The sequence below is a fragment of the Artemia franciscana genome, unplaced genomic scaffold (genome assembly GCF_032884065.1).
Source record: "Artemia franciscana unplaced genomic scaffold, ASM3288406v1 Scaffold_289, whole genome shotgun sequence".
Taxonomy (NCBI): domain Eukaryota; kingdom Metazoa; phylum Arthropoda; class Branchiopoda; order Anostraca; family Artemiidae; genus Artemia; species Artemia franciscana.
This window is the reverse complement of record NW_027063627.1, coordinates 1675307-1698370: the sequence shown is the minus strand read 5'-3', so window position 1 is coordinate 1698370 and position 23064 is coordinate 1675307. Positions and strand designations below refer to the sequence as shown.

Below are 23064 nucleotides of genomic sequence, written 5' to 3'. Positions count from 1 at the left end.
AAAAACCCCCAGGGGGCGCCCTGCCAAATCATGATTTCTTTGGTTGCTACGTAATAGCGGTTTGTTTACTTATGCAAATGATTTCTTTTGATAATATGTAATAGGAGTTTTTAGGGTCCAGAGCCCCTCCCCAAAATCAAGATGCAAACGTAGACACTACATCATAGTTTCTTTCATTGTTTAAAAAATTTGCAAGGGCCAGGAAAGACCTTCAGGGGCCGCAAGTCAAGATGCAAACGTAAGGGTTACATCATAGGGAGTGTTTTCTTCAAGCCGTTTCAAGACCTTCTAAGACGTTTTTTAAGACATTTTTCTTTACCAATTCCCCCAGTAAATACAAAATGGAAATACAATATTCTTTTTCCACTTCGAAAGGCTCCATGGCCAGGGATACAAAAAATACTATATAAGCAACAACCAAAAAAAAAGAGAACGATAGCCAAATAACATATAAGATGAAAAAGAGAACATACCTGAGACCTGGGAGTCAAGGCGCAGAGAGGACAACCATACACCATGAAAAAACACTCAGGGGACATCGAGCTCTCAGATGAAAAGGGAAACTAAAAAAGAAAAACAAAACAAAACAAAAAAAAACACACAAAATCAAACAAAAACAAAATGTTAGTCTGTTTGATTCTTTACTAAATGATCCTTAAAAATCCTTTTTAAAACCGCAAATGAGTAGCATCTCTGTACTGAAGAAGGTAGTGAATTCCAGACCTGTTGACAAGGAATGAGGGGATGCAAATCTGATCGAATATTAGGGGTAGGCAGAATACATATATTATATAAGAACGAAGGTTATATGGAGCTGAATCAGAAATAAACACAGCAGTTTTTGAAGATATTTTTTGGAAGATTGCCTTGAAGCTGATGACAGACAAAAGAAGCACAAGAAATAGTGCAAATAGACTGTAGACTTAAGAGCGGTGTTGGTGAGGAACGGTTGGTTTCCATAACCATATGCCTTGCTTTATTATGCATGACAGAAAGTGACTGCAGTGTAGACGAAAAAGTAGACATACATTTAATGAGGCAATAAGAAACATATGAATGGACAAGGCAGAAAAAAAGAAGCTTCGGAATAGATCCAGGAAATGTGTCTCTAAGTTTTCGAATGATGCCCAAACTCTGGAAGACCTTAGCCCTAATCACGGCTTTATGGTTTCTAAACGAACGGTTCTCATCAAGCAGGATACCAAGAAACCAAACCACCCGAATCTCTGGTCTACACAAGAATCAATTGCAGACAGATGAAATTGTTTTTCTAAGATCAAACAGAGCAAACGTCTTGCGTGTGTTCGGCATAATACACAAGTACCAATCTTAACAGTAAAATGTTATTTTGAAAATAAATTTATATGAATTACGTAAAACAGCTTAGAGCCCCTCCAATATGAATTCGGATCGACAAGTATTTTATATTTTTCAAAACAAAACCTACACAAAAACCATAACTCTTAAAATTACAGGAATGAAAACATTCTTTAAAAACAATTTGTTTCCGACCCTCTGATACGACTGTTGAATACGGGTTAAGGGAGGCTGGGCAGCAAAAACGGTAAGGGAAGGAGGCTAGTTGGCCTCCGATCACTTTTAATTCTTAAAAATGGCTCTAGAAATTTCGGTTTTAATAGAATGGGCTTCTTCCGAATGTAATACGACCACCCCCTTTATCCAAAGTAGCCAAGTGAAAAAAAAAATCACAAATATACATTAAAGATACATAATTTCTTTAGGTTGATTGTTGATTTTTTTCCTCCTTAAAATTAAATCCTGCTTTTTTGGGAAGTCAGCATTGTGTTTCAAACAGATGGAGTGACTTGGGCTAAAGAAGCCGAAACTCTAAAAATAGATACAAAATGATATAAATTAATGCATCAGAAGAATCGGCACTTGATGCTCATTTCAAATACATAAGATTTACTAAGTTTCATGTTTCCCACCAATATCTACGAGCCTGAAAAAAAATGCCTGATTTTCAAAACAGAGGGGTAGCATCCCAGAAGGTGAGTGACCTTGATGGAAATTGGAATCATCATAGATGGCCGAAAAAACCACTTTTCCGTGGCATAATCTTTTTGGCAACTCAAAAAGGTCACTATTGCTTTCAGTTTTCACTGAAATGACCCTTTTTTCCTATTTCCTAGGTCCTTTCGTTGGATACGATCCCTCCTCAGAAAAGAGAAACAAATAAACACGCATCTGTCACCGATCTCCTGGAGAAAAAAAAAGAAGCAAAATTCCACATTTTTATGCATAGGAACTTGAAACCTCAACAATAGTGTTCTTTGATATGCTGAAAAAGTTTAAGTATCTGTTTTAAGGTTTTGGAATTACTTTAATCTATTGTCAAAATATTTCGAAATATTTATGCAATTCCCAGTTTTACACTTTAGTTTGTTTTCTTTTTTATTTTTCAGACGTCATATGCAAACACTCAACACAAAAATAAATACAACTTATATATATATATATATATATATATATATATATATATATATATATATATATATATATATATATATATATATATAAGACACAATCTGGCGTAACAGACATAGTGTAACAGACATAACACACAAACAACTTATATATATATATATATATATATATATATATATATATATATATATATATATATATATATATATATATATATATATATATATATATATATATTCAGTTTTAACTGTGCAGATATAAAATAACTTTTAATGGAGAGCTTAACCAGCTTTCTATGATTCTGCAGTAGCCTATTAGTTCTCTGGACAATTTATAAACGTATGAGGGGTGGTTGGAAGGAAAATCTGTAAAACTCAGGCTAGGGTGTTCAACAATATATATATATATATATATATATATATATATATATATATATATATATATATATATATATATATATATATATATATATATATATATATATATATATATAGACACAATCTGGCGTAACAGACATAGTGTAACAGACATAACACACAAACAACTTATTTATATATATATATATATATATATATATATATATATATATATATATATATATATATATATATATATATATATATATATATATATATATATATATTCAGTTTTAACTGTGCAGATATAAAATAACTTTTAATGGAGAGCTTAACCAGCTTTCTATGATTCTGCAGTAGCCTATTAGTTCTCTGGACAATTTATAAACGTATTGAGGGGTGGTTGGAAGGAAAATCTGTAAAACTCAGGCTAGGGTGTTCAACAATGAAAATTATGATAGTACTCAATCATTTTCCCATCCTTTCCATTCAAGAAATGTCATCCAAAGTGTATATTTGGGTGCCCTATAATAGCGCTATATAGTCGAATTTATAAAAAGCGATTAGGTATAAAAATCAGCTTTTAAATGAGCTCTTAAATTGCAATCAATGATGTTCCAGTGCCACGCTAGCGGTAATAAAAAAAGAAAGAGGACATTAGTTATACTGTTAATGCTACTGCACTACTCATAACAGCTCACTGCAGTACTAAGCCTCTTGAGTCCAACACAGCTACACCCACTCCTATTCTACCTTAATCTATTTAAAGTTTCTCTATTGACATCCCCAAAAGAAACTCGCATTTGGGATTTCCATCCCATTTGGGGACTACCCATGATAAAAGTGATTTTCCTTTTTGTTCAAGGTTGGGGGCTCCAAATATCCCCTATAGGGTTTTTTAGATTGACAATTCCAATGGTGTACTCTTCTTTTCCATCCGATGTCATATTGGAGGGGCTCTAAGCTGTTTTACATAATTCATATAAATTTATTTTCAAAATAACATTTTACTGTTAAGATTGGTACTTGTGTATTATGCCGAACACACACATGACGCTTGCTCTGTTTAATCTTAGAAAAACAGTTTCTTCTGTCTGCAATTGATTATAATTAGCTTTGTCTTAGTGAGAAAAACTACGGTGCAGGTATATTTTAATTAAATATTTAACATGTAGTGGTGGTTACTGGTTAGGTTAGGTATTTAATGCAGTGCGTTCTGGGCAGCCAGCTTTCCATAATTCTTCGTTGTAGTTTCTATAGTTTTGTTGCTAAATTCTTAAATTTTCATCTTATTCTGGTATATTACATTGTGATTAACTTAACCTCACTTTCTGAGAGTGTTCAGGATAATACACAAGTACCTTAAGATGTATCAAAATAACAATTACCATTCGGGAATATGCTAGGAATGACAACTTTTTCTCACTAAAACGCATTTCTAACGAAACTTTTGGCCGTGGTTTACTCTTTACGAAGTTGTTCCTAAACAGAGACGTACGCAAGAATTTTTTTTCGGGGGGGGGGGGGGTCCAAAACCTTCGAAACAGCAGATATAAAGTAGCACTTTTTTTATTTAGTAACTAAATAAATGCAAAAAGCACGTGTATCGGAAAATACAGATTAACTTTAATCTGTAGAATTGTAGCGGATGGGGGGGAAGAAGACTGAAGCCTCAAAAGTACGTTTTAGGCTCAGGTTATGTTCATAGCGATTTAGAACCAGTGATTAATCTATTATATCCCACTGAAAGGGAAATTAACTGTGCAATATGGGTGCTGTGGGGTGTAGTTCTTTTATAGCGAAAACGTCGATTTTAATGACAAATGATAGTTTCCAAAAATTGATCCATTAAAAGCTGTACTTTATTCTGAAAGGGGGGGGGGGATAAACGCCCTAATATTAAGGATAATTCTATTTTGCTGTGAAAAGCAAACTCTCTTTACAAAATAAAATAACAGAACAATCGCTAATTACTTCAAAGAGGGTAAAAAGTTAGACAGAAAATGGTTAATAATTGGGGAGTGACTTGACCGGATAATTGCATAATGTAAAATCCTCCCAAAAAGGCTTCACACATGTATCTAGATTTTTAATAAATGTCCTACTTCTGCCAGAAATCTCAAAAAAAGCATGGGGAAATTAAAAATTTCACAAATTTCGGGGGGGGGGCCCGAAGGCCCCCCTGCGTACGTGCCAGTTCCTAAACCACTAACAGGTTTAAGACCGTTTGTCATAATTCCATAAACTTAATGATGGTCTTAAGCTTGATTAACTTGAGTCCTAGCTATGAATCATTTTCTGTTTCTAAGAACCCTTCCAGGAACCTTGGTAGACATATATTTACTGACATGTTTTAACAGTCTTGGTTGTAAAACACCGAATAGGTTATCTTTGTGGAAATAGGCGCCAAACCAATTCTTTATGACGCATTCAAGAAACTTCAGACATTTTGATTATAAACATAGTATCAGTCAACACAACAGAGTCTTGAACAGAGTTCACACTCTTTATCGTAATAAGTAGAAATTGGCATTGGGTTTCTTTCTTTTTGCGATTCGTCTCATTATCAGGATGATTTTAATAAAAAGAACTTACTATCCATATGTTGATAGTGTTTGGTTCTTTAATTGTAAAATGCTAAGAAGCGTGGAAAAAGAACCATACAAATTTAAATGGCCGAAAAACAGTAACCAAAGCTTTACCGTCCTGTCGTTATAGTGCTAAACATCTCAGCCAAATTAGCAGCTTAGTAAAGAACAAACCAAGCCCATAGTTATCAAAAGTTTAAAAACGTGTTAAAAAATATATACTTAAGTTTTGTAAAAGTTATATAAACAGTTCAAGATATTGCATAGATTTAACAAAACAAATTCTTATATGTAGTTTTACATTTTGAGAATTTAAATAATAGCCCGAAACCTTCTGACAAAGCAAACCCGCTACCAAAGATAGCTGTTCATATTTACTTCACTGAAATCTCCAAGGAACCGAGGAAACGATCCGTAACCAGAAGTCAAAATAATCAATCAAATTAGAGTCAAGAACGTATCCAGGATTTTTTTCGGAGGGGAGTAAAAAAAAACTTTAAAAACGCAATTAAAGTTTGTTTATATTCATTTTTGTTACGTTTTACGAGTTGGGCAAACATTCCCGGGGGGTAAGGGCGCTGTCTGTGGGGTGGACATTTGCACACTTCTGATTTTCTGGGGAGGGGGGGGGGCAAGCTTCCACCACGAAGGGCCAGCCTTTTTTTTAACCAAACATAATCCATTCCGTCCAATTGTTTTGAAATTACTGCACGATTATTAAACATTAATCTACTCAGGGTATTACGAGAAATTAGCATTATTTAATATGAAGTCATTATCCTAGCGCAAACCGGGTTGAGTAAGGATTGGAATTGGAGTGACAAAATTGTTTGTGATCTTGTTGATTCAACATCTAATTTGTTTGTTATAATGAGTTTGTCAGGAACCCAAAAGCAGAAATTAGCGGCCTTGAAGAAGGAGGAAGTGGCAGAAAATCTAAAAAAACAAATGTGGAAATTTAATTGAAAAAAAACAACAAAAAAACAAAACAAGGTGTACTGAATCCATAAAACGAAAAAGTGAAAGGTTAAGGGGATTTTTTTTGGACAAATGTAGAAATCATTTGTTCAGGAATGTATCATTGAGAAATTTTTAAGCATGAGATCCGTCGAGATATCAAAAAATATTGGACTTCTTGAAAGCTGAAGTCTTTAAGGTAGAATCAGAAAAAATCTGAAATTGAGATGTGACGGGGTTCCAGTTTTAAACGGAAACCTATCCCTGCTTATAAACGGACCCTATCCCTGGATTCCAAGACAGCCAATAGGTGTTAATTACGTCATAGGGAATGTTTTCTAAGAGATGCAGGTGTATATTATGTCACAGGGAATGTTTAGTTATGCAAATGTTATGAAATAGAACGTGTTATTGTTCTCTAAGCAAGCGGTGGAATCATATTGAGACATTTTTCTTCAAGATGTTTTTTCAAGACATTTCAAGACATTTTTAAGACATTTTGCTTCAAGTCATTTTTCATGACGTTTCATGACTTCAAGTTGTTTTTCAAGACATTTTTTAAAAACTTTTCTTCAATACGTTTTTCAAGACGTTCCAAGACATTTCAAGACATTTTTAAGACATTTTCTTCAAGACATTTTTCAAGACATTTTTTAAGACTTTTTTCTTCAAGACGTTTTTCTTCGTGAATTCTTTAGTTCTTGCGTAATAGGGAATGTTTACCAGTGTTAAGGATGACGCATTATTATGTGACATGCTAGACTTCAGGGCACCGTGGGGACCCCCGCTTGTAAATGAGCACAGCACACACATGGGCTTACGTAGTGACGGGGGGGGGGAGGCAGAACAAGTGAATGCTAAGTAACGACATCGCGCAAGTGGCATGTTACGTAATGACAGCACTCATCTGGAATGTTACATAATGACTGTACACACATCAGTGTTACATAATCCTATTGATTTTGCTCAATTAGATACACCTGTCTATTGCAATGTTGTTATTTCCCTAACGTTATCTAGACAAATTGATTTAAATAACAGACATTACATAGCATTGTTGTAGATATTTCATTACCAAATGAATTATTACATATTGAAGATTCGTCCTGGAAAAAGTAACCTAAAGAATTAACGCAATTATTGTACACAAAACTTTTATTAATAAAAAAAATTACAAGCATTAATAAAATGCAGAACAAAGCAATTCAAACTCGACAAATGAAAAAACAAAACGTGAAAAAATCTTATAAGGGATAAAATATAAGGAAAAAGAACCGTAAATTAAAAAAAGGCGGGATTTCTAGCAAACAATTTCAACGGGAGGCCCAAGCAAATCAATCCCACCGAAGGGCCCTTAACATCCAATTCCACTGGGGCCCTAGCAACCAATTCCACCGGGGGATGGCAAATTACAGTGCCAGTACATATCTAGAAAGATTCTATTCTCTTTTTGAGGCAACAGGAAAAAGAGATAGAAAGGGATGCTTATTTTATCCAGAATTAAAGCTACCGACAGGATAAAAAGTGCTTGATAGATTTTCGACTAGTCTTGATGGTATAGAGGTGCTGAAGGACCAAGAGATGTACTTTGGTGGTCAAAAGATGGCAATGTGATTGAGCAGGCTATGGGAGGATGATCAGACAGTTGATAGTCAAACACAACCTTTACTTTATTGGCAAGTAAACCACTGTGTTCTGGTAAAGTTGGACTGCAGTCAAGCTTGACCAGAGACACTTTGAATCTCCCCTTGAACCCACCTGTAAGAAAAATGTTGGGTCCGTTTGGAAGCTGATCACCCATCTGCTCCCAGGTTTCATACAAAATTTCGAGGAGCCGGCTTTTAGACGCTGAGCTTGCAAGTACGGCATCCCATTCTTCAATTGTGCTAGGAGCGGAAATCTGGAGGTTTTTCCCTTTCCCTTGTTTGGAGTCTGCATACTGATTTCAAGGAGATCGATTGTCCGGTGTCCGTGAGCTTCCCAAACAGCCCGTCGTACTGATCTGCAACAATGTGGACTTCAGGAATAACCACTGGAAGATCATTCAGCAACGATAGAAGCAATCTTTCTGCGAAGGATTTGACTGTTTCAAACCTGACAGGCCGATATAACCTCATCTTTGACATTAGGTTAATGATGTGTACTGTAGCTGATGTTGTATCTTTGGATTTCAAAGTCGCCAGCCAAGCTGCAGGTCCTCCTTTTTTTCTTAGCCAGTTCAACTGCACAGCTTTGTTCCCCGTCCTCACTTTCCAGCCAGAGGAGGTCTTGGTTGATTGTTGCGGAAGATGTTCGAAAATAGATGGAGGGAAAAGAATTTCTTTTGTGAGGATCTTTGCAACTGCTTTCTCCTTTTCTTCACCGTAGCTCAACTGAGCAGTAATGGTTCTCTTCAAGGCTGTTGCTTCAGAGCTCAGGAGATCGGTTCTAGGGACACCCTTCACTTTCTGATTTTTTCTCTCTGAAGGGAAAGTTCGGAGTGCAACCCTTTTCACATCGTCTTTCCGATTGCACAGAAAGTCCTCAACCACCTCTTTTTCTTTTGTGGCTACGCAAGTAATATCAGAAACAATCTTCTCATCGTCCACAACTTCTGACGTCAAAATATTCACTAGGTCGAAGTCCACTCTGCTGAACGGATCGCCAAATGTAGTGAAAATGTCTCGAACTCTATCTCACGAAAGTTGTAATCGCGTCGTCGTCGACTGATTGTCTTCGTGATGTTTCAATGTCTTTGTGGATACGTTGAGTACTTGCAGGAAACCATTGCTGATGGCAGCGAAAATCGGTATGGTAAGAATCCAAGCTTTGGTCTGTCTCTCATCCATTTGTTCTCCTATTATTAAGGCCGTCGTCTTTGCATCCTTGCTCACTGTATATTCCAGTATCTGATCGGACCAGGTGGGCATGAACCTTGCGTGCGTTCTCTTCACTGCGAAGTACCCTTTCATGAACTTCCTGTGTACATCAGGAAAGGTTTGTGGTAAATTTCGCATTTCTGATAGGTACTGTATGAGACATCTTGTATGCTGAAGATGGTCAGCCTCCGCAAAGTATGGCAACATCCGAGCAGTTGCTGTCAAATGAGACTCCCAGTCACAGTCTCGTCCAACATGAATGAATTGCATCGGTATTTCACGTATTTCCAAGAACTGCCGCCGGAAAGTAAACGTGAGCGACGCATTTCACAGGGTGTCGAGGGCACTCATTATGGGAGCCAAAGTGAATGAGATATCGTTTGCCTACTGAAGTGCAGTTTGCGCGTTAGCACCGTTTGCCAATGAAGTCCTGAATAACTCAATGGCACTAACCAGCTGGTCTGGACAGGATAATTCTTCTTGTGCTTCGGAGTAATACTCTTCCAAGGACTCCTATAGCCCTGTAGAGGGCTAGCAAGACCTCGTACAGTATGCAGTAGGCATTGATAGCTTGGTAGTAGCCTTTCCCTTGAAATACCTTTTCGCAAGTACCAGGAAGCAGCAGCTTTGCCTGCACTATAATCTCTTTGAGTCCGGAGCTGTCCATTATCGTATCAACTGCCTTAAGATAATTGAGCAGGAGGTGGAAGCCTCCCATCCGTAGGATTACGTTTTTGAAGTCGTCCGGGTATTTACTTTTCACTCCCTGTGCTAGCTGATAAATGAAGAGATCTTGCGTGACCACCGTATCGTCACATCCGACAGCTTTACTTGTCGCCATGAACGTTCGCAGAGATTTTTCGACTGTTGCATGGTTGTTTGGTGCTTCATGAAGGAAAGGCAAGTAAAACACGTTGCTTTTAGGAACATTTTCCTTCGAGACCATTTTCCTTCGAGACAGTGTTTCATTATGAAATGATACATTAAATTCACAACCAACTTTTGTTCTTAAAACACACATTTCATCTCTGGAACTTGTATTGCATTATTTTTTAGAGTAAACACAGGTAAAAAAATATACATATTTTTAAATAAGTACAAAACAAACAGGAACACATTTACTACTTGTTCTCCAGCAAGTATCAACTATTCTAGATTAAATATTGACAAATCAATTTCAAATCACAGATATTCCATTTGACAAGCATTCCCACGGGTTTTCACTAGAACTGGAAGTTCGAATACTAAATCTGATTGATCAATGTAACATGCCTTTTGATCAGTCCTTATAAATCTAAAGGAGTCAGTATCACCTAGTTTCTTGTGATATTTAATTTGGTAAATTACTTTCATTAAGTCTCTTACTTCTGCAAAAAACAATTTACACTCCTTTTGCCAGCCAGCTTTACAACACCAAAAGTGCTTTTAAAAGTTCTGTTTCTTTCAATTTTTTTTTTTATTCTCCAAATTTGTGTCATAGTTCATTATCATCCATCAGCAAATCAGTATTTGCGTCAGAATCACATGTTGAATCCACCTGAAATAACTGTTTTTTTTGTTTGTTTTTTTTTATCTTGGCCTACCTGACTCACTTTTCTTTTTCATTTTCTGCTTATCAATTTCTTCTGCTTAGCTTATCAATCAACTTCCCGCTAGGTAGCAGGTTACTAAACAAAATTCCTATTATCGGGTACACTCCCTAAAAAAGTTGCAGACCCCCCAGATACAATAATTTAAACTTTTTTCTTAGCTCAATGTGTTCGGAATTAAACGGGCTTTCTTTTTAATTATAATAAAAAATACTTCATATTGAAAAAATTTCGATTTTTGATCTTTCTGTTAGAAATTTGTTGACAAAAATCTGATTTAAAAAAAATGCAGTAAAAAGTGCACTATTTTTTTTTTACAAAAAAAGAATATTCATGTATCCCCAAGTCTCTTCTTTTTATTGATGTAAGACGCTGGATTTGACCAATCTTATCTGTAAAAAAAATTTAGAATCGCCGAGCCCCATTATAAGCCAAATTTGGTGTTTTTGACCTTTATCTCAGAAACGCCCCAACGGCAAACATGCGCCCCATGATATTCGTTTTCAGCATGGTCGACTACCATGGGATCCACCCTTAACATTTTTGTACCTTCCGGCATGGGTACTAATCGAAATAAGCGAGATACAGAATCTGGCGCTCTGACTAACAAATACGTATCCAGATTCCACTCCTGTTTTGTAGTACCAAACCCATACAACTGCCGCATACCGTAGTTGTTTTTTGCAAATTGTTATTCCAGGTATGGATATCAAACATCGTACGTGGAATATGATAAGAGAAAATTGGTTTGGAAAGGCAATTTTATGCATAATGTGGACGAAGTTGTTATTTTGTTGAATTTTTTTTTAATATTTTCACTCTCCTTTTTTTTAAGCCATGGCCCATGTTGCTCTAGAGATGGAACAGCAAATGGATATACACTGTTTCCTAATTAATGAATTTTTCTAGCTGTTATTGAACAAATTAAAATCAAACTTTGATTGTATGTTTACCTTAGTTTATTCTTTCAAAGATACAGTACAACAATTATGTAGCCAATCGAGGAGTTATCCCTTAATTGTTCCTGTGGGGTAAACCATGCTCAGATCGTTTTCTTATTCTGAAGCTTCACTTGCAAATCCATAAATTATTTTACTAATAGTCCAGTAAAACTACGAAAAAAGGTTAAACCTAGGTTAGATTTGAGCTAAAGAAATGTTTTTAGCACCAAAATGTTCAGAAAACTTCTTTTTAATAGCAAATCCAAAATCACTAGAAATCCCCTGTGCAGAAACAATTTTTTTTTCAGTGAAAAGAGAGGGGGAAGGGAAACCTCAAATTTTTTCTCCTACAATATTTTTCGAATTTATGGGTCGTTTCCTATTAATATAAGTCTGGGAGAACAAAAATTACATCAAAATAAAATTCTTTCATTTAGCGCCCTATTTATACTCTAACCAAGGCCAGAGGGGGGGGGGGAGGAGGACAAAACAGAATGTTAATTTATGTAGTAAATTTTCAGAGAAGATTGTCTTAACAATATATTTAGAATCTTTTAACATCACCCGTACAAAAATACCCCTTTTTCAGGGAACAGAGAAAAAAGGGTGGGAGTGAGAATCTCAAATGAAAATTTCATAGGTTGCTTCCTATTTATTCAAGTCCAGATAGACCGAAAATGACATCAGAATCGAAAAATTCTATCATTTCATATCCCAGTTCCCCTTTCCACCCTAATCGAGGTAAGAGAAGGATGAAAAATCGTATTAATTTTTGCAGAGTTTGCACACAGACGAACACCAAAATCTTCAGAAAAAATTTTAATAACATATTCGGAATCACTCGAAATCGCCCGCGCAGAAATATCTCTTTCTCAGGGAAAAGGAGGGACAAGAGGAAAATCTCGAATCTTAATTTCTGGCATATTTTCTGGATTGAAAGGTCGTTTACAAAGTCCATGTTGTTCGTCCACACCTATTCAGGATGTGATGATACTTCGTGATTGCACGTTGTTGTTAAGGGTTGAGTACTGAACGCCACAGCTCTGCCAGGTTTTTTGAAGCCAGTCAGATGTTTTACTGCCCTTCAGCAAACAAGGAAGAACTGATTGCGGCAGGTGACAACACTCTTCAATGCTTGTACAGAACTAGATCCGACAAATCCTTACTTGAACTCCGATACCGTCTGTTCTTATCAAAAGTAGCCACCTCGAAAACTTACCACCCACACCAGTTGGTTCAAAGTCCTACTACTTGCGTGTTTATTTTCAAATGATGACACGGTGGCGCTCTGCGACAGCTCTAGTATCCGAAGAGCTGCAAACTTTCGTCATACGGTTATATACCCATTATGACTGATATACTGCCTGCTCCTGAAAGTCTTTTCAAACTGATTCACTGCAGCTGTAAAGGAAACTGTTATAGTCATCGATACACGTGCAAAATGAGTGTGGCCTTTGAGGTCAAAGGGGGATGAAAAATCGGAATACTATTTTTTGCAGTATTCGCACAAAAATGAACACAAAAATGTTCAGAAGAATTTGCTCAATAACATATCCAGAATCGCTCGAAATCATCCGTACAGAAATCCCTTTTTTCAGGGAAAAGAAGGGAAAATCTCGAATCTTAATTTTTGGGATACTTTCTGGATTGAAGGGTCGTTCACAAAGTCATTGTAGTTCATCCACGTCTATTCAGGATGTGACAATACTTCTTGATTGCAGGGTGTTGGCAAAGGTTGATTACAGAACGCCACAACTGATGTCAGGTTTTTTTGAAGCTAGTCAGATGTTTAATTGCTTTCAGCGAACAAGAAAGAACTAATTCCGGCAGGTGACAAGGCTCTTCCATGCTTGTATAGAGCTAGATTCGACAATTCTTCATTTGAACTCCAATACCGTCGGTTCTTATCAAAAATAGCCACCTTGAAAACTTACCACCCTCACCAGCTGATGCATAGTACCACTACTTGCGTGTTTATTTTCAAATGACGATATGGTGGTACTCAGCGAGAGATCTAATATCTCAAGACAGACATGCAAACTTTCGTCATGGGGCAATATATCCATTATGACTGATATACTGCCTGGTCCTAAAAGTCTTCTCAAACTGATTCACTGCGTCTGTAGAGATAAATATGATAGCCTTCGACACACTTGAAAAAAGAGTAACCTTTTCTGCACTGTTGCTTGTAGCCAGCACCATGGAACAAGCTGCCTCAACGTTTCTTTGGACCATTATGATCTTGACATTCAATTTGATTAAACCAAATTTTGTATTTTATTCAATAGCTTTTTGATCAAAAAGATATTGTGATCCTTTCAGAGTCATAGTAACCGAAAACAAACATGTAATTGAAGCGTTTCTGTTCGCTTTTTTGCATTAGTTTTTGATTTTCATGCTTATTTTTTACAATTATAACTGAATTTGTCAAATCCAGGAACGAAGTTAAAAATGGCAATCTTGTGATGTTCTCGTCGCACCCCTCAGCACTAAAGGTGAGGGTGAAAATAAAAAGGGAGAGTCAAGACAAACCTTGAACAGGATTTGAAGAAAATCTTCACCTCAGATTTGCACTCTTTAGCCCTGAAAAAAAAAGAAGGAACTTCTAGTCAAAAAAATCTTTGTAAGTAGAATTATCCCCCCCCCTCATCCCTGAAATCAGGTTGAGACTAATATATAGGCCCGATCAGTTCATATTTCAGTTCACGGGCGTGAAATCGCAATGAAGCACCTTTAAAATCAAAAGTAGGACAATAGAAAAAAGTTGCTTTCACCCCTTCTGACTTCGCTTAGGGTAAAAATAGGATACGAAACGATGGAATTCCTCAATCTTAATGTCATTGTTGGTCTCCTAAGACTTGAATTAAAAAGAAAAGACACTTTAATCCACTAAATACTGCACAAATTGAGATTCCGATTTTTCATCCTCCTCTAACCTTGCTTATGGGGGAAATGGGAACCGATGGAATTTTCAAATTTTGATGCCATTTTCGGCTTTCAGGACTTAAATTAATAGGAAACAACCTTTGAATCCAGAACATATTGCAGAAATTTAAATACAAGATTCCTCCCCATCCATTTCCCTCTTTTCCCTAAAAAATGCGGTGTTTCTCCAAAGGCGATTCCGAACAATTTTGTATATGTTTTTCAGTGAATTTTTCTAAAAATATTGGTGGAAAAAACATTTCTGTTGGTCAGATACCAGGTCAAAACCTTATTTTTTCTTGCCTATAACCTTTGGCTTAGATTGAAATACCTGTTGTTATGTTGACCATAGTCAAGGCTCTCACTTCAATGCTAGAGAATCCTTTTAGACATATCCTTATAAGCTAGCTTTCCTCTATTTATTCCAATTACTCATGAGCGTAAAAAACATCAGAATTGTTTTGTGGGGACAACTGTATTCGAACAGACAAAACATACATATAGGCATTCTTAAACAAAGAAAATACCCAGAACGTGCGCACACGCACAAAAAAAAAGAAAGAATAAAATATGAGTTAAGCCCCCCCCCAAAATTACAATATTCAACATACACTAGGGAATACAAAACTCATAATACAAATAAGCAAAGAAAACTGGAAAATAGAAGGTTAAAAAAATTAATTACCCAAACAAAAAATATTTGGAAGGATTGTATGCATAAAACGTAAACACGAAAGATAAACCATGCCAAAATTTGTTGAGTACATATTTACCGATGCCCTTCAACAGAAACTTGAAGACTAATAGAAAATCCGTTGATAAACGGAACTAAAGTGCTATTCGGACATAGTAAGACCTAGGCATCTTAACAAAGACCTTGACGGATAACATGCGATCATAAGAATGAAATAAACGCAGAAAATATAATGAAGACCATGGGCAAGAATCTAGTTTTTCAGGGCTAAAATTTTTTTTAACTTGAAACGTGGCTCATGTCTTCTTTGCTTTTGATAAGATCGGAACAAAAAATCAAAATTCGGAACTCTTCGAGGAGAATTAACAAGATTTATTTAGATATTCGATGCATATTGCAATAAAGACAGATCCATAGTCCATATGATAACTTTAGATACAACATTTGTGCCAGTTCGTACGAATTAAATGTCAAAAGTGGGTACAACATAAATATTAAACAGAGCCGCTATTTTGCGTTTTTACCATCCAAAAAAGGCCTATTGAAAGTAATATGTGGCGTAATTTATAAACAATTTCAGTCAGTTTTTATTCCTCAATGGATCTCTGAATTTTCCATTGTCTTAGTCATACTTTTTCAGTATTTCTAGTCGTAAACATAATATTTAAATTCGAAGAATATACCAGTAATATATAAAATCACTCCAAACAGAAAAGGAAACCATAGTAAATCTTTCGCTGAGTATTAAATGTATTTAATGTTTAGAAAAATTAACACTATTTCTGTTTTTGTTTTGGTGATTTTATTTTAGACAGCAGCATGGTTTTTTGCAGGCAAACAAGAAAAACAAAGCAGAAAAATAAAATCAAATATCCGTTAAAAGCTACTGTCCATCTAACAATCGTTTATGCATGTCATTGAGAGCCTCGGTAGCTGACATCACAAATTAAATCACAGATTATCCAAGGGTATGAGGTCAACAAGATTGGCTTTGGGTTGTGTCATATAATCGGGGAAGAAATCAACTAAAGAACTAAACAATTCATATCTTCCTTGTCGTTTCGATGCATCATCAGTTCGACACAAAGTGGTTCCATATATGTCGCTTCCATCATGCAATGGATTTCTGAAGAGAAAACTGGCCAAAGAATGAAACTGTAATAATAATAAGTAAATAATTATTAGCGTATCTTGAATAACTTTTACAAAACCACTTCTAACTTTTTCAAATTAAAACTATCTTTATAATTAAGATAGCAACTTTTTGGTTAACATCAAATAACTACTAGCAGCTATGTCAACATTGGTCAGCTTTCAGATTATCGTGATTATTAATTTTATAGACTAAAAACAAATGAATACAGATTGGTTTGTAGTGCCAATCAGAACAGGACCCGGCGTCATCACCCCATGGAAAATCCCCCACCCCTTTTTTGGAAAATTCTCACCAGACATAAAATTAGGCAGCCCAAGGGGAATTAAGACAAACAAAAATAACGAAGACAAGTGAATAATTGTACATAATTTATTATGAAGGGTTGGCGGCGGGTCATTCTGTAGGGGAAGGGATCGATGCCAGATATCTAAAAGAGTGCATTTCAATACACAAATTATATAAATCTACTTAACTTTCAGATAAATATAAGAAGAGGTATGGAAGGGGAAGGGGGCGGGAATTAATCCCTCATCTCCCGTAATGTAGATTATGCCTGAATAAGGGTGCTGCGAGGTCGTAACTTTCTTCTTCTTGCAGATAAACGTTTCTCAAATCTATTCTAAAGCTTAGGTAAGTGCAAATTATTTTCTGATCTTGAAAAGGCAGGGGAGGTTGTCGGCCCTATTCATGTTAGTTTCTGTTCGTTATGAGTTTGACTCGGTTAATAATTGTCATTTCTGTTCGTTTTCGGTTTCATTTATTTATTGATGGTGATTTGTGGTTGTTTTACTCTTGGAAGATTATTTCAATTAATTTCTGTTCATTTTGGTTTAATAGAGCTCTTTACTTTTTTTGAAAAATTTATTTGTGGAAAAAGTTTAAAAAAATTAATTTATGTTCGTGTTTATGGTGGAGGAACATTTTTGACTATTTTCAACACTCACCCTTTTGAAAATCTTGAAAAAAACAGTATTGTTTATTTTAGTTTTACATCTCCTCAAAATGACCTAAACAACAAAACTTCATACTATTCCCAAAATTCCTATCTATGCTCTTTGACAACTTGAATACACTTACGTTCTTTTGATTTAGTTAAATCTTAAGACCAAAAGTTGTAGCCCCAAAACTTTCAACTTAATATCCTCAATCACTCTTGGGATGTTACTGAGATTACTGGCAGCCAGCGTGCACACGGTACCTTTAGATTTAGTTTTAAAGTAAAATCTAGTTTTAAACCATAATAAGCAAAGTGCATAGCTATGGGGTGTTGACATACCCAACATCCTTAGAGACATAGTTACTGGACCGTTCTACTTTGGAAACTGCTGTCTAAAAAATTGGCTGGGTGTTTTTGGAAAATTAATGGGCCTGGAAGGAGGGTTGCGTGCCTTCCAATCACTTTTGGCTCTTAAAAAGGAACTGATTTCTAATCGAATGAGCTCCTTTAAAAATTTCAATGATATTACTAGGTAGGATTGAGCACCACTGTCTATGATATTGCTTATATACCTTTTCGAAAACCAGCATCATTCTTTTAATTCTTTTAATTAAAACTCTCTCTAAACGTTTCCTGAAAGTTTTACATGAATACCGTTAGCATCATTAATTATTGTAAGCGTAGTAGTAGCATTAAGAGTATACACATAGTGCCTTCTGGCTAGTTAAAAATCCGCCAAATCTTACCATGAAAGGTCTAACTTAATGCAAGCAGTTCTTGACATATTGCTTTTTCAACATTACCTTTTGGTCAATCGATCCTCCCCTTTAAGCATTCTCTGAAAGCTCCAAATTAGCCCCCAAACCAATTCTTGAGATACGGCCTTTTGACAATCTACATGTACATAGTGGGTTCTGATTTAGCTCGAATTTCCACTCTATATTCCGTCAAATTTCCACCTTCATACGCGTAGCCTTAATAGTAGTCGTATTATAATAGTATTGGTAGTAGTAGGAGCAGTAGCAGCAGTAATAATGTTGTATTAATAGTAATAGTAACAGTAGTAGCAGCAGTATTAATAGCAGTAGTAGCGGGTATATGTTGCCTTTTGGTCAGTTGACCATCCCATTCATGATGCACCAGAAGTTCCTTCTTGATACGGTAAGCCGTTCCAAAAATATTACCGTTACGTCTGTATAAGCAATTTTTCTGCACATAATATGTTTTGGTTTATTTTAATTTCCCCTCAACGTTTCCTCAGATGTTCATTTCAATATCCTTGGCCATGGTAGATCTCGGTACAGAAGCAGTAGTTTAAGTAGTTGTTGTTGTAGTTTTAGTTGCAGTAGTAGTAGCGTGGAAATATCACCTTATTGGCCAATTAATCATCTCTCTTGTCATTTTCTGAGAGTTCCAAATTAATATACCCAGTCATTCCCGACTTAAGTCTTTTCGACAATCACGTACACATAACGTATTTTACTTTAATTCCACACTCCCATAAACATCCCTGAAAGCGCTGAATGCCCTTCGTCTTTTTGGAAAGTAAAGGTCAAACCTACCAACTTTTCTCAATAACATATACTATATGTAGCCAAAGGACGAATTGTCTAACTTTCAGCCCTTGCCCTGAGGGCTGTGAGAGAGTCGATACCCCAAAGGAATAATTACTGGACTTTTCAACAATGCAAAAAAAAAAATCGTCTCAAGATTTTGATTGAATGTGTTTTGGGAAATGATGGGCGTGGGGGGGGGGGGGCTGGTTACCGTCTCATCACTCTGGACTCTTAAAAGGGCACTAAAACTTCTAATTTGCCATCAAATAAGCCCCATCCAAACTTTATACAACCATCCATTCCATAAAACCTTTTTAACCCCGGGAAACACAGCTTACAGCCATTGCCCATGGGCTCTGGGAGGTTTTGTCAAACCTTAAGGTATTGTTACAAGTTTTTTTTTAAAGACTATTTTGAAGAAAATGGCTATTTCACAATTTCAATTAGATCCGTTTGGAGGAAAGAGTGTGTCGGGGGGGGGGGGGCTAATTGCACTCCGTAATATTTGACTCGCAAAAAGGAACTAGAACTTTCAATTTCTGATCAAATAAGCCTTGAAAAAGTTTTTACGACCATCCCTTCCATAAAAACCTATATACCACCAGGGCATAACCTAAAACCCTTGCCCCAGGCTCTGGAGCGTTGTTGTAACCGCGAGAGCCTTGTTATATGATCTTTAGACTATTTTGAAAAAAAACTACTATCTCAAAACTTCTATCAAATACATTTGAAGATACAAAAGAGGACGCGGGAGGGGGCTTGTTACCCTCTGATCAATATTGCCTCTAAAATAGAACAGCCCCCTCAAAAATTTATGCGACCACACCTTCTATAAAAACCTTATATGCAAATAATGACCAACTAGAGTAACTTATACCTCTTGCCCCGAGGGCTGTGAGGGGTTTGGCATCCCCAAAGACAAGATTACTGGACCTTTTAAATATGCCAAACAAAATGGATATCTCAAATTTTGATCGGATATGTTTGGAGGAATGATATGCGTGGGGGGGGGGGGGCTGGCTGCTCTCCAATCACTTTTGACTCTTAAAAAGGGCACTGAAACTTTCAATTTCAAATCAAATGAGATCCTATTGAAGTTTCTACGACAACTCCTTCTATACAAAGTCCCTTGGTCAGAAAAAAACAAAAACAAATAAGTAATACGTTGTGCCGTCAAGAAGTGAAACAGTTCTGGGAAGTTTCAACTTGACATCCCAAGCAGTTTATGGGAAATGGCGGACCTGCATAGCGCTTTTGAATTACTCAGCTACACGTGTTATTTCCAGAGAATAAATCAAGGAAAAGTTTGATATTTTGGCCTACCGAACGGTCCCTAGAAGCTCCTAGCTGATATGACGTCCAAGATCAAGCATGACTGCCTTTTCTGCTGTTCAACAAACAATAACAAGTTTTATCACATGGAAGTAAAGAGCAAAAATCATATGAAAGTAAAGAGCAACATTACAGCCAAAAAAGAGTAGAACTTGTTCTATATATAAGAGGCTGCCCCTCCCCAAATCCTCTCGTTGTCTTAAAAATTTCGTGGAATACTCACTGGATTAGAAATTGAGACTTCTAATGCCTTTTTTAAAGCACAAAAGTGATCAAAGGGCAACCAGGCTCCATTCAAGGGCCTTTTTCAATATCCGGTCCTTCCATAATCCTTAGGACACCTGATTAACGATTCGAAGTGACAGTTTTGTTAAGAATAAAAATATAAATAAATCAGCATCCAATGATGACATAACTCTCAGATCTCCTGGGACAAGGGTCGTAAATTATGCAAACTGTTAGTTCTTAACAGAAAGATGTTATAGTGGAAAAATGGGAGCATGTATGGGAGTCCAGTGGAAAAAAACTTGCTCTGAAATAAAGCATTGGTCCATCCTTTGGCAAAGGCGGAAGGGCTGATTACTCAAAAAATGCCGCCTAGAAAAGGACCAAAAAAGTATCAAAAAGATTTTTTCCCATCCACTTCAAACGGAACGGACTATGATAGACATTTGGAACGGATCTCACTAAGTTGGAAATTTAATATCATAGGCAGCGCAATAGCGCTGCGTAAGTAAAGAGCGATGTGTGCACAATGTATAATTATTTCTTTTTTATAGTTTGGACCAGGACAGTTCGTATCAAAAGACTTGATACTTTTCCTTTTGAAGCCCTTTTTAATAGTTAAATGTGATTGGAGGGCAACTAACCCCCCTCCCAAAGCCACCATTTCCCCAAAGAAATCCAATCAAAATTTTGAGATAGCCATTTTGTTCAATGTAGTCGAAAGATCCGAAAATTATGTCTTTGAGGATGACCCTCCCCCCCAAAGCCCTTAGGGCAAGGGTTATAAGTTATGCCCTGGGGGCATTTGAGGTTTATATAAAAAGAGGGATCATATAAACTTCAGAGGGGGCTCATTAGAATGCTAATCAGAAGTTTATGTGCCCTATTTCAGACTCAGAGCGATCGGACGGTGGATGCCCCTTCCCCACACACAAGAACATCCCTCCTATTTTCCCAAAATGCATCTGATAGAAATTTTGAAATGGCCATTTGTTGTCGTAGAAATATGGAAAAGAGCACATTCGAGAGAAAATTGAAAGGGCTAGTGCCCTTTTTAATAGTCAAAAGTGATTAGAGGGCAACTAACTCCCCTTCCACGCCCACCATTTCCCCAAACACATCCAATCAAAATTTTTAAATAGCCATTTTGTTCAATGTAATTGAAAGGTCTGGAAATAGTGTCTTTGAGGATAACAAACCTCCCTCCACAGCCCTTAGGGAAAGGGTATAAGTTATGCCCCGGTGGCATATAAAATACATATAGAAAGGGTGATCGTAAAAACTCCATGAAGGGCTCATTTGATTGGAAATCCGATGTTTTTTTGCCCTTGTTAAGATTCAGTGATCAGTGGAGGGACACCCCAACACACCTCGTAATTTCCTAAAATGCAACTGATCGAAATTTTGAGATGACCATTTGCTTTCGTAAAAACTTCGAAAAGACTTCACTCGATTGGAAATGTAGAAGGCCACTGCTCGTTTTAATAGTCGAAAGTGATTTGAGGGCAACAAACCCAACTCACATGCTCACGATTTCCCCTAACACATAAAATAAAAAGTTTGAGAAAACCTTTTTGTTCACCATAGTTTAAAGATTCGGACACTGTCTTTGAGAATGACAACCCCTCCTCACAGCCCTCAGAACAAGGATTGTAAGTTATGCCCTGGGGGCATTTAAAGTATATATAGAAAGGGTGATCGTATAAACTTCGGAGGTGGCTCATTGGATTGGTAATGAGAAGTCCTAATGAACTTTTTAAGATTCATGGTAATCGGAGGGTGGATACTCCCTCCCCCAAACCTCGATTTTTCCCTAAATACATTTGATCGAAATATTGGGATGGCCATTTGTTGTCTTGGAAACTTCGGAAAGAGCTCATTTGAATTGAAATCGAATGGGCTAGTGCCCTTTTTATTAATCAAAAGTAATTGGAGGGTTACTAACCCCTTCCAACGCCCACCACTCCCCAAAGCACATCCAATCAAAATTACGAGATAGCCATTTGGTTCAATGTAATTGAAACGTCCGGAAATTGTGTCTTTGAAGATCACCCCCCCCCCAGAACCCTTAGGTGAAGGACTGTAAAATATACCCTGCGGGCATATAAGGTATATAGAAAGGTGAAACTTCGGAGGGGATCATTGGATTGATAATAACAAATTCTAGTGCCCTTTTTAAGATTCGGAGTGATCGGAGGGTGGATAAGCCCCCCTCCAACCTCGTATTTTCCTGAAACCCATCAGATAGTAAATATTGATATTGCCCTTTGTTGACATAGAAACTTCTAAAAAGGTTCATTCGATTAGAAATTGAAAGGGCTAGTACACTATTTATTAGTCAAAAGTGATTGGAGGGCTAAAGTCCCCCCCCCACGCCCATTAATTCCCATACACATATAATCCAAATTTTGAGATAGCTATTTTGTTCAGAGTAGATGAAAGGTCTGGAAATTATGTCTTTGACAATCCCCATACCTTCTCAAGACAAGAACATAATTTGCA

General features: G+C 36.6%; 1 protein-coding gene across 1 annotated transcript in view; it reads right to left on the bottom strand.

Moving 5' to 3' along the window:
- Positions 1 to 15118: 15118 nt before the first annotated feature.
- Positions 15119 to 23064, bottom strand: part of LOC136043083 (muskelin-like) — a gene marked incomplete in the record, with an annotated part of 167685 nt that continues 159739 nt past the window's right edge. The window contains 1 exon segment of the mRNA XM_065728007.1: positions 15119 to 16511. Coding sequence (XP_065584079.1) covers positions 16308 to 16511 — 204 coding nt within the window.